We start from the raw sequence: 13,540 nt of genomic DNA, 5'->3' as shown, positions 1-13,540 counted from the left end.
AGATATTGATCCAACCAGAGTTATAGAAAGAGACCAAATGATCGATTACATAGGCTTCATCAAATCTCCTAATCAAAGGTTGTTATTATCGACAATGTAAGCCCCAATCTAAGCCCCGAATGTTCGTATAGCTGACCCAATTGGTTTCCCATGGACTCCCCACTCATGATTTCAATACCGTCACATTCACTGATGTCTGATGAAGATTGAACGGCTCTCTACCCAATGACAAAAACTTGATCTAAATCCTTGTTGCCTAAGGGGCACCGAACGAACAAAATGTTTCATTGAATGGTACGTTCCTTTTCTTCTTCTTTTTTCAGAAATTCAGAAGAATTCAATTCTTCTATCTCATAAGGAAAGATATAAAGAATTCTCTATGAGATACCTAGGATACAATCGAATGAGCTGATAATGCAAGCCTTAGTTGGATGTTGGTAAAATTTCTCTTATTTGTTAAATGTTAATAGCTTGTTAGCAGGGGTGCAACTTGGGTCGATTTTTTGGGAATTCGGGTTCAGCTTTTACCATAAAATTCGGTGGGGGTTGGGGTTGATTTCAATGAATTTTTAAGCAGAAGCTCAACTCAACCCACCCAAGATTGAATGGGAAACGATGATCAAAAGAGGGGGATAGGAACCTTGAATTCCCTAATAGTTGTTTATTTTAAGTAGGAAGAATGATCACATGCATCCAAAATACACTGTATTAGCTACCATGCTTCTATCCTCTCTTCATTTTGACATTTGTTCTCGATAAAATATTATCACTCTATTGGAAGCTAGGGGCATGTTTTGTAACCGTTCTGCTAATTCCATTTTTTTGACCCTGAAATATCGAAATCATTCCAATGGATCAGAATTGCCTAAGCAACCCCTTTACACTCGAAAAATATCCACCTAAAATACCCCATTCTTCTTTTTCATTCTCTAGAGTGACAAATCAGAAAATCAATCGAGAGAATGGCTACCAAACATACCCTAAAGTTTCTACATTTTAGAAAACTCCAACCAAAGAAATTAAAGTTTAAGCAGATTTTCCACTGCCAAGAATGGAAAACAAAAAAAATCAGAGAACGAAGTTCCGAAACTGAATTCGACTCAGCATGCAGAAAAATGAGATATTCCGAAGTGATTCGGAGAAGATTCTCATTATTCCAAGGGTATATACTGATGTGGAAGCTCTCTCAATTGAGCTTTGTAACCTGCTCTAAGAATATCTACTGATGAGTAGATATAAAACAAGTTTTGTCTTTTCAAGTGAGTGTCTAGGCAATTTGGCAAAAACCAATTTTGCAGCCCCACTTCAAATATTTAAGCAGTTTTAACTCGCTCAACTCAGTCGAGTCAATCATTGACTTGCCCAATCCAACTGGGTATGCATCACTTAGAGAGACTTTTATAACGCTATGTTTCAGTAGATCTTCAGTCTCCGTACTTAAAATCCACAATTTTTTTTGTCCACTTTGAATATCATTTCGAAACATTCAAATGATGCTAGAATACCAATATCAAAATCCAAATCCATCACAAGCATTAGCATGAGTTTGTGCAATCAGTAAAGTACCTGTAAGTTCATTTTCTGAGATTCAGTTTCCATCCATTAAGGATCGAGACACCCGTCATGGCATCATTCGGATTGCCTGCTTTCTTCTTATGTGCATTTCAAAGGGAAGGAATGTAGTTGGGTCTTGGTGACAAGGAGCTTCAATATTCAGTTCTCTGCAACTGGCAAAGATCTTGTTCCATGAGCAACAAAACACATGAGCAACGAAGGGAGCTTTCATGGCTAATCTGAATACAAAAAGGCTCTTCCAGCCTATTATATAGGTAAAAACCAGTACCATAATAAGGTAGAATACATGGTTCTCAAGTTATTTCCACGAATGCATGTACCCTGTCTTCTGTACATAAATATGTGAAACATCATTACAAGTAGTAAGTCCTCTTAACTTTCATAACCATTACCCCTTCCTAAGTTGTACTTGACACCAGACTTGTAGAAGCTCATGAATTTTGCAGTAAATTCTGTCAAGGAAAAGATAGAATAGTTTGTGACTATCAAGAAAAAATGCCAAAAAAGGAAGATAATTCCATGGTTTGAAATTTCGGGCCGAAACTTCGGATTTCGGCCAGGGCCAACACCAAAAGTACATGGACCCGAAATTTCGACCGAAATTCAAGATTTCCACCAAAATTGCCACAATTACCGGAATTACCGAAATTTCCACCAAAATCTTGTAAAATACCAAAATTGTTTTCCTAAATTTTACATGATTTCGGCCAAAATTTCAGCTGAAACTGAAAATTTTCGGTTTCGGTTGTGGCTGAAACCGACACCGAAACCAACATTTAAAACCTAAAATAATCCCCATGAGAAATTTCGATAACTTACCTTCGATCCTCATGAAATGATGAACATTCCTTCGCACTGGGTCATTATTTCTTTTGTCGGATTCTTCCTGTCTGCGTACAAGAACTACAGATTTCTCACCATCCAAGAGAAATCCATTATCACGCTGGGTAACAGCGAAAGCAAGAATGAGTTGCAGTGTCATTATACATAAACTAGTAAAGGAGAAATGAGATCTTAAACCTTACGTTGTACTCCAGGTATAAGGCATCAATTTTGGGCCGGAAATGGTCCTCCAAACGCTTCTTTAGTTCTCCCACCAGAGTCTGGTTAACAGAATGCTAGCTGAAATTGCAGAATTTATGAAATAACGCCAATTGTACTAAGTTCAGGAAGCTTACACTGAATATGAACTCTGGAGACACGTTATGCTCTATAAGCTTCTGAAGCTTCCCGCGAATGAAATATAGCCTGTGAAATAGATATAAATTACATGCTGTTTTTATTTTATTCATAGTACATAAAACTGGAGATTATAACTCACATTCAAGGTATGGTTTTACTATGCCACTAACGCATTCAAGGTATGGTTTTACTTTTGTAAAGAGGAATCCCTTCTACTAACTCATATAAACACGGAAGCAAGGTTTCAGGTTAATTTTTGGTATGGAAAAATGTTGGTTTTCGATGAAAATTTCGGTGGAAATCCTGTAAAATTATGGAAACATATGCAAATGATGGACATTTGAAATAAAACTTTAGGAAGTGCTAGAATAAGCACAAATATACACTCAAAAATCATCGCATGAGCAAAAATAATCACCTATAATGGTTCGACAAAATTAAACACTTGAGTCACATAAATATTCAGTAACTACCACATTTCACATGTAGGTCAAATAAATATTTGGGGATTTGCTAGCGTCCATCGCAGAAGGCATTTCATGGATGGCCTGTTGCATGCGAGAGCAGCCACACAGGCTCACTTTTCAGCAGATTTTGTCTTCATTCATGAGGTGGCTGCTCTCACATGAAAAGTGAGCCTGTGTGGCTGCTCTCACATGCAACAGGCTATCCGCGAAATGCCTTCTGCGATGGCAACTCCCTTATACATAATATATTAACCACATTTCACATGCAATTCATATAAATATAATTATGTAACATATACTAGTATATACACTTAAAGCTTTGCTACGCACACAGATAATACTTATAACACACACAGATAATACTTTTAGTGGTGCGCGCGTGCGTGCGTGTGCGTGTGTGAAACCTAACCTACTAAAGAAGCTACTTACTGCTGTGGGCTCTGCTCATCAATAATACTTTCAGCTATGTTGGCAATGTCTTCTTCCCATCCGGTTATAACAACCTGATCTTCGGTAAATGGATACCTGTGATTCAAGTTATGAAAATGAAATCAGTTTTTTTTTTCTTTTTTCTTTTTCCTTTTTCTATTTTTTTTACAAATCTCAACAACAAAACGATTGAATACAGCACATAATATAACAGAAAAGAATCATTGACAAGGTCTATTAGTAGCAAGTAAACAGACTTACATTTATCATTCAGAAAAGATACCTATAAACTAATCCTTCAGAAAAAAAAGATACCCATAAACTAATAGTGAAGTGTATGCAGCATATATTTGTTTACATACATGTTTAACATGTGACATCTTAACTGAATTTGGATGAACTTAAAAGCTTTTGGCACTAATGTAAGTGAATTCACATTGATACTAGAGCACGTAATAGATAGTAGGATTCTATCCTACAGGGCTGTAATTCAAAACAGATCAGGTAATGGCAGAAAATTCAAAGAGTCTAGCTCATAGTAAATGCCTCACTTCAAACGCCTTTTTTGTTTTTCACCCACTAATCATTTAGTTGGAACTCTCGAATGGCCTGGTTATGTAGCCTTTACTAACAGTCATTCTAGGGCCCCCCAGTGGATATTAAAGTAGCATTTAGCAACTATAGTGTACATAAAATGTGCTAGTATGATCAAATTAACATAAGCTGCACAACAAGAAGAGTTATGAGACTAAAACTGTTTGGCCCGCTGGAAAATCCACAGGAAGTGGTCTTCTCGAAGGGAAATGTTGGAAAATGATGTTCCTCTTCTAGCGAATGATGGCCAGGTTCAATCTACATTGAAGATCAAGAGATATAAACCGTGGTTGGTGCTCTAATATTCAGGAATGATTTCACGCATACAAAAGTTAGGGGACAACAGAGAAACAATGGATAAAGAAATCCAGGCTCCAAAGTATACTGACAATATTTCTGTTTACATACGCCTTTTAATGTGGAAAAGCAAAAAGGCATTTAAAAAGAAAAGGAATGGAGGTCCATGTAAAGCCTCGGGAAGGGAAGGGACCCCTTTGATGCATCCCCTTTAAACCCTATAGTTCCATCAATAATAGGCAAATAGAAATGAGCCGAAATGAATAGATTCTCGGGTCCAAGTTTAGTAAGGGGGACTGAGTTGACTCGGTGATATGTAATTAGTGCTTTAGAAGGCCAATGGTGGTTTACGATGACAACAGGCTGGTAGAGACGTCAATGAAAGTCTTCAAGTGGCTAGAAAACAAACCAAGGTCGAGATTGTTGAGTTTTGGTGTCTTCTTTTCCACATAAGTGGAGTGGGCCTATCCTAGTTTGACTAGGAGTGGATCTCTCCCTTGTGGCTCTCTTTTGTAGTATCTTAGGTGGACCAGAGAGAGAGAGAGTGAGGGGGGTGGTGGGGGGTTAGGTTTCTTAGTCAGATTAAGGCTAGGTCTCTGTCTTTAAGAAGAGAAAACCAACTATTCTTAGTTAGATTAGGGCTAGGTTTTTGTCTTTAAGAAGAGGAAACCAACGATTCTTAGTTAGATTAGGGCTAGGTTTCAATCTTTGAGAGGAGAAAACCAACGAACAAGAGGAAGAAGTGACAGAGAGAAGAAAATAGAGCAGTTTTTGTCCTTGGCGAGAAAAGAATAAGAGTGGATGCCTCTTGTGGTGATATATAGAAGATACTTTTCTCTTGTTTTGTGTACGGTCTTGGTTGAGAAGAGGGAAAGGATTACGATTATGGGTTTTGGGTTAATCCTGTTGTAGTCCTATTCATTGTTTCTTTCTCGTAGTGGAAAATTGTATCTCACCGGTGGATGTTGGCAACCATGCCGGACCATGTAAAAAACCATTGTGTGCTTTGCATATGGTTTGAAATTCAACAGGAACCAACTCCCAATAGGATGGCAAAAAAAGAAATAGTATGAAGTGGTCTTGGTGTTTTCTCAATAATCTTTTAAACACCTTACAAAGATCCCAAGCTACAAATACTCCAAGGGAGAACTATTATAATAAAAGAAATGCACTGTAGAAACAAATACAGATGTTTGTCCAAATAGTATATAATTATTGGACTATGAGTTTGAATTTAAGAGATTCATCCCTTTTAAAGTGATCATTTGAAAGAAAAAGATTTAAGATAATGAATAATCTAGAAACTGCATTCCCAGGGAGATATATCATTACTTTAACTGCCAAGAGGCTTCAAATGACCGGATTGCCTGCCGAAGGTTCTGTTGAGAGTTCTCTGCAATTCTAATAGCTAGTTGGTGAGGTAATTCAATGCCTTCTTGCTTTGCAATATACTCCAGGACTTCGACAATCTAGAAAATGAAACAACCCTATGTTAAACATGATAAGAAATCCATGAGCTAAATGACTTAAAGTAGTAAAATAAACAAGCAATGGCAAGGCCAACGATTTGTGGAGGATATAATACAGCCCATATATATATATACATATGAGAAAACGGTTCCTACACATATGTGTAGAGAGTTCTCTACACACTAGCTTAAAATACAGTGGGGGCCCACATTGTTTGGGTGATCCAAGCCATCCATTTTAAAGGCCCTCACATAGATAGGGTGTCTACAAAAAATCAGATCCATAGGATCATCCCAACCCTACGATTTGTGGAGGTAAAATGGATGTCTTTAAACCTTCACAAATTAGTCCATTTTTTGCCTCCATAGTTCGAATGGTTAGGATGATCCTATGGATCTGATTTTTTGTGGACACCCTATCTATGTGAGGGCCTTAAAAATGAATGGTTTGGATCACCCAAATAATGTGGCCCCCACTGTATTTTAAGCTAGTGTGTAGATAACTTATCTACACATATGTGTAGGGACTGTTCTCTCTCTCTCTCTCTCTCTCTCTCTCTGTATATATATATACAGAGAGAGAGAGAGAGAGAGAGAGAGAGAGAGAGAGAGAGAGAGAGAGAGAGAGAGAGAGAGAGAGAGAGAGAGAGAGAACGGTTTCTAGTGTGTAGATAAGTTATCTACACACTAGCTTAAAATACAGTGGAGGGCATATTGTTTGGGTGATCCAAACCATTCATTTGATTGGCCCTCACATAGATAGGGTGTCCACAAAAAAATCAGCTCCATTGGATCATCCCAACCCTACGATTTGTGGAGGTAAAATGGACGTGTATATATGAGAAAACGGTTACTACACACTAGTGTAGATAAAGTTATCTACACACTAGCTTAAAATACAGTGGGGGCCCACATTGTTTGGGTGATCTAGAGCATTCATTTGATGGGCCCTCACATAGATAGGGTGTGCCCAAAAAATCAGCTTCATAGGATCATCCTAACCCTTCGAACCGTGGAGGCAAAAAATGGATAGATTTGTGAAGGTTTATTCACGTCCATTTTGCATCCACAAATCATAGGGTTGGGATGATCCTATGGAGATGATTTTTTGTGGACAACCTATCTATGTGAGGGCCAATCAAATGAATGGTTTGGATCACCGAAACAATATGCCCTCCACTGTATTTTAAGCTAGTGTGTAGATAGTTATCTACACACTAGCTTAAAATACAGTGGAGGCCCACATTGTTTGGGTGATCCAAAGCATTCATTTGATGGGCCTCACATAGATAGGGTGTGCCCAAAAAATCAACTTCATAGGATCATCCTAACTCTTCGAACCGTGGAGGCAAGAAATGGATAGATTTGTGAAGGTTTATACACGTCCATCTTACCTCCACAAATCGTAGGGTTAGGATGATCCTATGGAGCTGATTTTTTGTGGACACCCTATTTATTGGAGGGCCAATCAAATGAATGGTTTGGATCACCCAAACAATATGCCCTCCACTGTATTTTAAGCTAATGTGTAGATAACTTATCTACACTTGTGTGTAGAAACCGTTCTCTCTCTCTCTCTCTCTCTTTATATATATATATATATATATATATATATATATATATATATATATATATATATATATATATATATATATATATATATATATATATATATATATATATATATGGGCTGTATTTATCTGGTCTGATGGCCAGAAACATAGTGGGCCCATATTGTTTGGGTGGTCCCAAACCATTCATTTGATGGGCGCTGACATAGATAGGGTGTGCCCAAAAAATCAGCTCCACAGGATCATCCTAACCCTTCGATTTGTGGAGGTTAAAAATGCACAGTTTTTTGGAGGTTTATACCTGTCCATTTTAACCTCCACAAATCAAAGGGTCAGGATTATCCTATGGAGCTGATTTTTTGGGCACACCCTATCTATGTCAGGGCCCATCAAATGAATGGTTTGCATTGCATCACCCAAACAACGTGGGCCCCACTCTGTTTCTTGTTGACGGACTAGATAAGTTATCTGGTCGATCGATGCCTTGATTGCAAGAGATTACCTCATTATTTGAAGGTGGTAGAAGCTGAATGAGCGTGCAAATATTTCTCATGGGTTGAAGCTTAGATGCATCGGTGCAGCAAAAGATGATCTTATTACAGCTCTTATACCGCTCCATAACCCAATGGAGGTAATGTTGGGCATCTGTAGAAAGCTTGTCTGCTCCGTAGAGAATAATAACTGAAAAGAATCAAGAGGAAAACTTACAAAGTTTATCATCAGTCCACCTTAGATATATAAAATCACATGAGGAAGCCATATACCTCGACAATTAGTATGATCACAATGCAGGTTAGGGGGATGGGTTTCCTTTATCAGTTGTACTATGATGTGTCTCTCATACCCATGCATTTCACTTAGATTGGCCTCCAAGTGTTTGGAAGATACTCTCACATTTACATTGATATTAGGCACAAGTTCTCCCTGGAGTATAATTCATGCACGAATTTCAAAATTTTAATAGAATTTCAACTATAGAAATGACTATGGAGACCAAATCACCGAAAAATACCCTTAATTGAAATTGCTTCAACTCCTCTCTGGTCTGCGCAAGAGAATTATGAAAAAAAAAAAAACATTAGCAACACATATAATGACCTTCGAATGGTTTTTCCAGTCAATTGATTTTTACCTTCAAGTTTTCAGGCCCAAAAGCTTCCTTCAACAAAGCCCAGACCATGGTTCTCTTCCCCACTCCGGGAAGACCTTCAAATATAAAATGAGTGCAATGTTTCTGGGCTACCTGAAAGCCTCATGAGAACCAATAGCATTAGATGCATTTAATTTGATTCCAACCTTGGGAATAATAATACTAATATCACTACAATGACAATATGATTCCATGAGAAAGGAAAAAAAATAAACAGAAAAATACTTAATGTGCCCAAAACATCATCTAACATACCAATTTATCCAGAACGATATAATTTACCCCATAAAGTTACCAAAATTTGTTAGATTGTTGCATTTCCCTTCTTTTTTTTTCATACTGGTGAATACCTAGTTGTTTTACACAGAAAAACAGCCATATATTGGAAAGAAAATTGTTCTAATAACACACCAAAGATACATGCATAAAACCATCTCTACCCATGTTTGGAATTGGTGATAAGAAGGGGTGCAACAAGGGTCATTTTTTGGTAATTTGAATGAAGCTTTTACCTTGATATCAATCCGTTTAAATTGAATTCATTTTTCAGCAAAAGCTCAATCCAATCCGATCCAAGTACAACCAACTCTTGGATCAGCCACGGCCTGAAAATCACATTGACAGATGTTCCTAACTATGTTGACCAAAAGTCCATTGGATGCTTTGGAAGGACAGCAGAATTTAGAGTTAACAATTCAATTGTTCAGAAAAATGCTGATTGATCGGATGATCACAACACTTGAATCTTAAACTTGCGGAGTAATTGGTTGTTTCACATGGTATCGGAGCTATTGCCTCAGGGCCCGTACAACCACAGTTGAGGGAGAGTGTTGAAGTATAATGATTACATAACGCGTACTCTAACAGCTTAAGCTTTTGGAGTAATTGGTTGTTTCACACCAAGAGAACTCCATGTTTGTGTTGTTTGTGTGTTTATGTGTATGCAAGCATGAACAAAGAGAGTAAACATGGCCTATAATTTCAATTTTCAGAAAAGAAGATAACGAAAAATGGCGAACCCGTTTTCCTCAACATATGTTACCAAAGCAATACTCTGAAAAAGTTTGGAAGGCCTTGCTTGGATTGCAAGAATTTTCTGGAAAAGTTTGGAAAAGAAAAATATTTATAAATTTCCTAAGTTTTGTACACACAAAAAAAAAAAGATTACTTGAACCAACTTTATTCAATTTTTTACTCGTAGGGATCTTCAGTTAATGATAATGTCCTTCTAAACTAACCACAATCATATCATTTTCCAGTAAATTGTAGAAACAAAAATTTATCTAAGAAAAAAATTTCCATCAGGAAATATTTTTCTTGCAATCCAAACAGGGCAGGGAAAATATTTCTAAAAATTTCTACTTTTTTAACACACCAAAAAAGATTACTTGAACCAGCCCAATTCAATTTATGATGATATCCCTTTAAATTAACCATAATTATTGAAAAAAAAGATTACCCAGAAAAAATTTCAAATAGAAATGTTTTTTTCTTTCTTTCTTTTGATTACCATGTTTTGTAGCAACTGGGCTTTATCTCTGTTGCAAATGAAATCCTTAAGAGCGTTAGGTCGATACAAATCACCCCAAATGAACTTCTTCTCCTTCTCCCTATTCACCTTCGTCAGAGCCTGTAAATCATTACATAAATCACTCCCTTTTGTCTGAACAATCTCAATTCTCTCCCTCAATGGCTTCCCTTCACTCATCTGAACAATCTCACTCTCCTTCACAGACCTAATTTCAATCTCCCCCTCAATCTTCATTGAATTAAAAGAAGGATCCAACGGCTTCGGAGGATTAGGAACAACTGAAATTAGGGTTTCCCTTCTTACATTACCATTCATAGAATTAGGTTTTCCCTTAAAACAAGAAGCTCCCCATGACTGAATCCGAATCAAAACAGTCGAGAACGAACCAGTCGTACCAACACTAACCCGGCTTTCCCGACCCGGACTCGAACCGGCCTTGATCCGGTTTAAATGGAGGGCTGAATCAGTAAGGCCTCTGTAGTAAGGGCTAGACTCGTGATTTTTTTTAGCTTCGGCATTGTTTCTTCTATTGAATTCTTCGAGAGATTTTTCGGTTAGGTCTGAGTTTTTGGAGTTGGGTTTTCGGGATTCGGGTTTTTTCTTTTTGGAGGGACGGATGGAGGTGGGGCGGGGGAGAGTGGGGGCGGATGAGGAGGATTTGGGGGTGAGAATTTTGGGGCGGGAGATTGGGGGGCGGAGATGGATGAGGTTCGGCATTTGGGGTGGTGCTGCAGACAGAGTCTGCGAGAGAGGGATGATTTTGAGAGGGGGGTGGACGTAGAGAGAGTCATTTTTTGGGGTCGTTATCGGGCGGTTTTTTTTTGGGTAGGGTGGAAGAAACGAGGGGAGGAGCGGAAGATTCAAGAGGGAGGTGGAGACAGCAAAAATTTCTCTTTTAAAATTGAGAAAACCAATAGGGTTCCGTCTGGTTTTCCTAGGAGGATAGTGAAGGGAGAGTGAAATGGAGGGAGGTTGATGGAGATGAAATGGGGTGGAAAGGAAAGTTGGGTGAGGGTTGGGTTGGTGCACTTGAGAATATTTCGTCGCACGGTAGCCGAGATGGCTCGAGGGTTTTGCTTCCCACTTGGGTGAAACTCCTTGTTTGGTTGTCAATATAGCATTGAAATCTTAGTTGTTACATGTATGCTGATGTGTCACCCTCGTCTCCTCCAAAAAAATAAAAATAAAATACTAGTCAAAACCCAAAAGGGTAGAATTTAGCTTGGATTTCTTTGGAGTGATGTTTTTGTCTCTCTTTCCCTCTATATATACGAGGTAAGTTTCAGGTAAATCCAAGGCTTGTATCCTCCATATTGACTACTTATACCACTACTCTATGAGGTAAATACCAGCAACCCAAGGGAGTAATTGTAGAGTGAAACCTTAGATGGCAATATTAAGGAAATGACAACAATTCAAATTACAAAAATCACAAACAATGGGTGTCAATATTAATTTAAGTGAGCAAAAATTTGGTGCATCAAGCAAGCCAAGACGAAGGCACCACCTCATGGACGAGGCTCTACATTTTATGTCTCCCTCTAAAACTTCGCATGCGGGAACTTTCTCCTCTTGCCATCAGCCATTGCGTTAGAAGGAACTCTCGTAGAGGATTTGTACGCTGGCATGAGTCCCTTGTTGATCTTGTGAACGGGGATTCTGAAAAAATAACAGCGGAAAACAAAGCAAGAAGAGTTTCCTTCTCACACAATTGTTGGTGATTGTATCTACCTTCAAGCTTCTGCACAAGTTTGTAAAACAACCAATTACTTGAAAAGCTTAAGCTATTAGAATTGGTGTTATTTAATAATTTATACTACAACACTCCCCCTCATATGCAGCCCCTCTTATTTTGGATTGGTCATACACATGGATTTTTAATATCAAGGAGTTGTTGGGTTTAGAACTTAGACCTGCCTAGGGCAATAGCTCTCATACCATGTGAAACAACCAATTACTCCTAAAGCCTAAGCCGTTAGAGTTGGTGTTATTAAATCATTTATACTTCAATAAAGTTTATGGTGTTATTTAATTCTCTCTTTCTATTCCTGATTCTTCTTTTCCCTTCTTCTTTCTCTTTTCTTCTCGTTTATATTTCAATAAAGTTTACAGTGTTATTTAATCCATTTTTCCGGCAACAATTCTTCTTTTTCCATCTTCTTCTTTGTCCTTTCTTCCTCTTCCTCTTCTTTTTTCTTTCAGAGATGAAAAAACTAGAAAAAACAAACGAAGGAGAAGAAGATGATGTTCTTCTGTACTTTATTTGCACTTGAGGGAAAAAATGCCTTTTGGATTGAACGGTGCGGCAATCCAATCACTTTGATATTCGATTCTACATCGATGCAATTTGTGAATTCGAGCTCTCTGAGAAGCGCGCTTTGGGTTTCTTTTAGGGTCCATAGAATGGGCCCGGTCCAATCCTTAAAAGTCCACTAAAATATGAGTGTGGGCTTTTCAAAAAGCCCAATGCTAGCATATTGGTTGTAGCCCACTATAATAGGGACTGTGTAGGCGATTTTCCCACCAAAATATACCTGCTTAAAAAACTTTATAACGAAGAAATAGATCAAGTGGTTAAAACTGAGAGATTAATACCTGTAAAGAAATCTACAATTATGAGGTAATTAATAGCTATATAGAAATTTACAAGCCTAAGATTTTTAATAACTATAGGAAAAATGTAAATTTATAACCTATTTAATACTTTATAATAAGGGAGCAATTATAGATACAAGGGAGCCCTTGCATAAAGAGCCTCAGAAGGGCTATTCATTGGATCCACGTCATTTTCAGTTACATTTTAAAATTAGTTGAAAAAGCAAAATCAGTTACATTTGATGACGTGGATCCAATCTAGAGCCCTTTTTTGGCTCTTTATGCAAGGGCTCCCTTGTATCTATCATTCCTCTACTTAAGGAGCTTTACATTTATAAGATTTAAAAAAAACTGTGGGCTGTGCCCCCAACATAACTTAAAATTTATAAGCATTTACAATTATCAGACTTAATCCTTCAACACTCCCTCAGGGAAGATCTCGTAGTTCCCACATTAATTCTGCGTGGAGGGGGAGATTGTTGGGGTTTCCACACAAAAGCAAAGATCCAACAACAGAAAAGTGAATGGATGTGGGAGGGCTTATAAGGACTTGGGCACCCTCCCCTTAACGGCTAGCTTTTAAGGATAATTTCTAACCGCCCCTAAACATAACTCATTGATTCAGATTATTGCAACCCTCTCATTGGTGGACTTTCGTTATAAACGTGGATAGTTGCCAA

General features: G+C 37.9%; 1 protein-coding gene across 1 annotated transcript; it reads right to left on the bottom strand.

Moving 5' to 3' along the window:
• Positions 1-1,798: 1,798 nt before the first annotated feature.
• On the bottom strand, positions 1,799-10,962 carry LOC143884881 (replication factor C subunit 3-like). The gene is made up of 11 exons (XM_077388723.1): positions 10,245-10,962; positions 8,717-8,827; positions 8,597-8,629; positions 8,349-8,508; positions 8,087-8,265; positions 5,877-6,013; positions 3,654-3,749; positions 2,754-2,823; positions 2,601-2,678; positions 2,395-2,518; positions 1,799-2,027 (listed from the first exon to the last, which is right to left on the bottom strand). Exons 1-11 carry the CDS (start codon positions 10,578-10,580, stop codon positions 1,948-1,950), a joined length of 1,404 nt encoding a protein of 467 aa, XP_077244838.1. The 5' UTR covers positions 10,581-10,962; the 3' UTR covers positions 1,799-1,947.
• Between the last annotated feature and the right edge of the window lie 2,578 nt (positions 10,963-13,540).

This window comes from Tasmannia lanceolata, unplaced genomic scaffold (assembly GCF_043159265.1).
Source record: "Tasmannia lanceolata isolate RefF3 unplaced genomic scaffold, GAP_Taslan_0.1 ptg000008l, whole genome shotgun sequence".
Taxonomy (NCBI): Eukaryota; Viridiplantae; Streptophyta; class Magnoliopsida; order Canellales; family Winteraceae; genus Tasmannia; species Tasmannia lanceolata.
This window is presented reverse-complemented; position numbering and strand designations above follow the sequence as displayed.

Coding starts and splice junctions, on each gene's coding strand:
- LOC143884881 (XM_077388723.1), bottom strand. CDS start 10,580: ATGAATGGTAATGTAAGAAGGGAAACCCTAATTTCAGTTGTTCCTAAT. Junction 8,828..10,244: donor CCCAGTTGCTACAAAACATG/GTAATCAAAAGA, acceptor TGAGGCTTTCAG/GTAGCCCAGAAACATTGCAC. Junction 8,509..8,596: donor TGAAGCAATTTCAATTAAGG/GTATTTTTCGGT, acceptor ATTATACTCCAG/GGAGAACTTGTGCCTAATAT.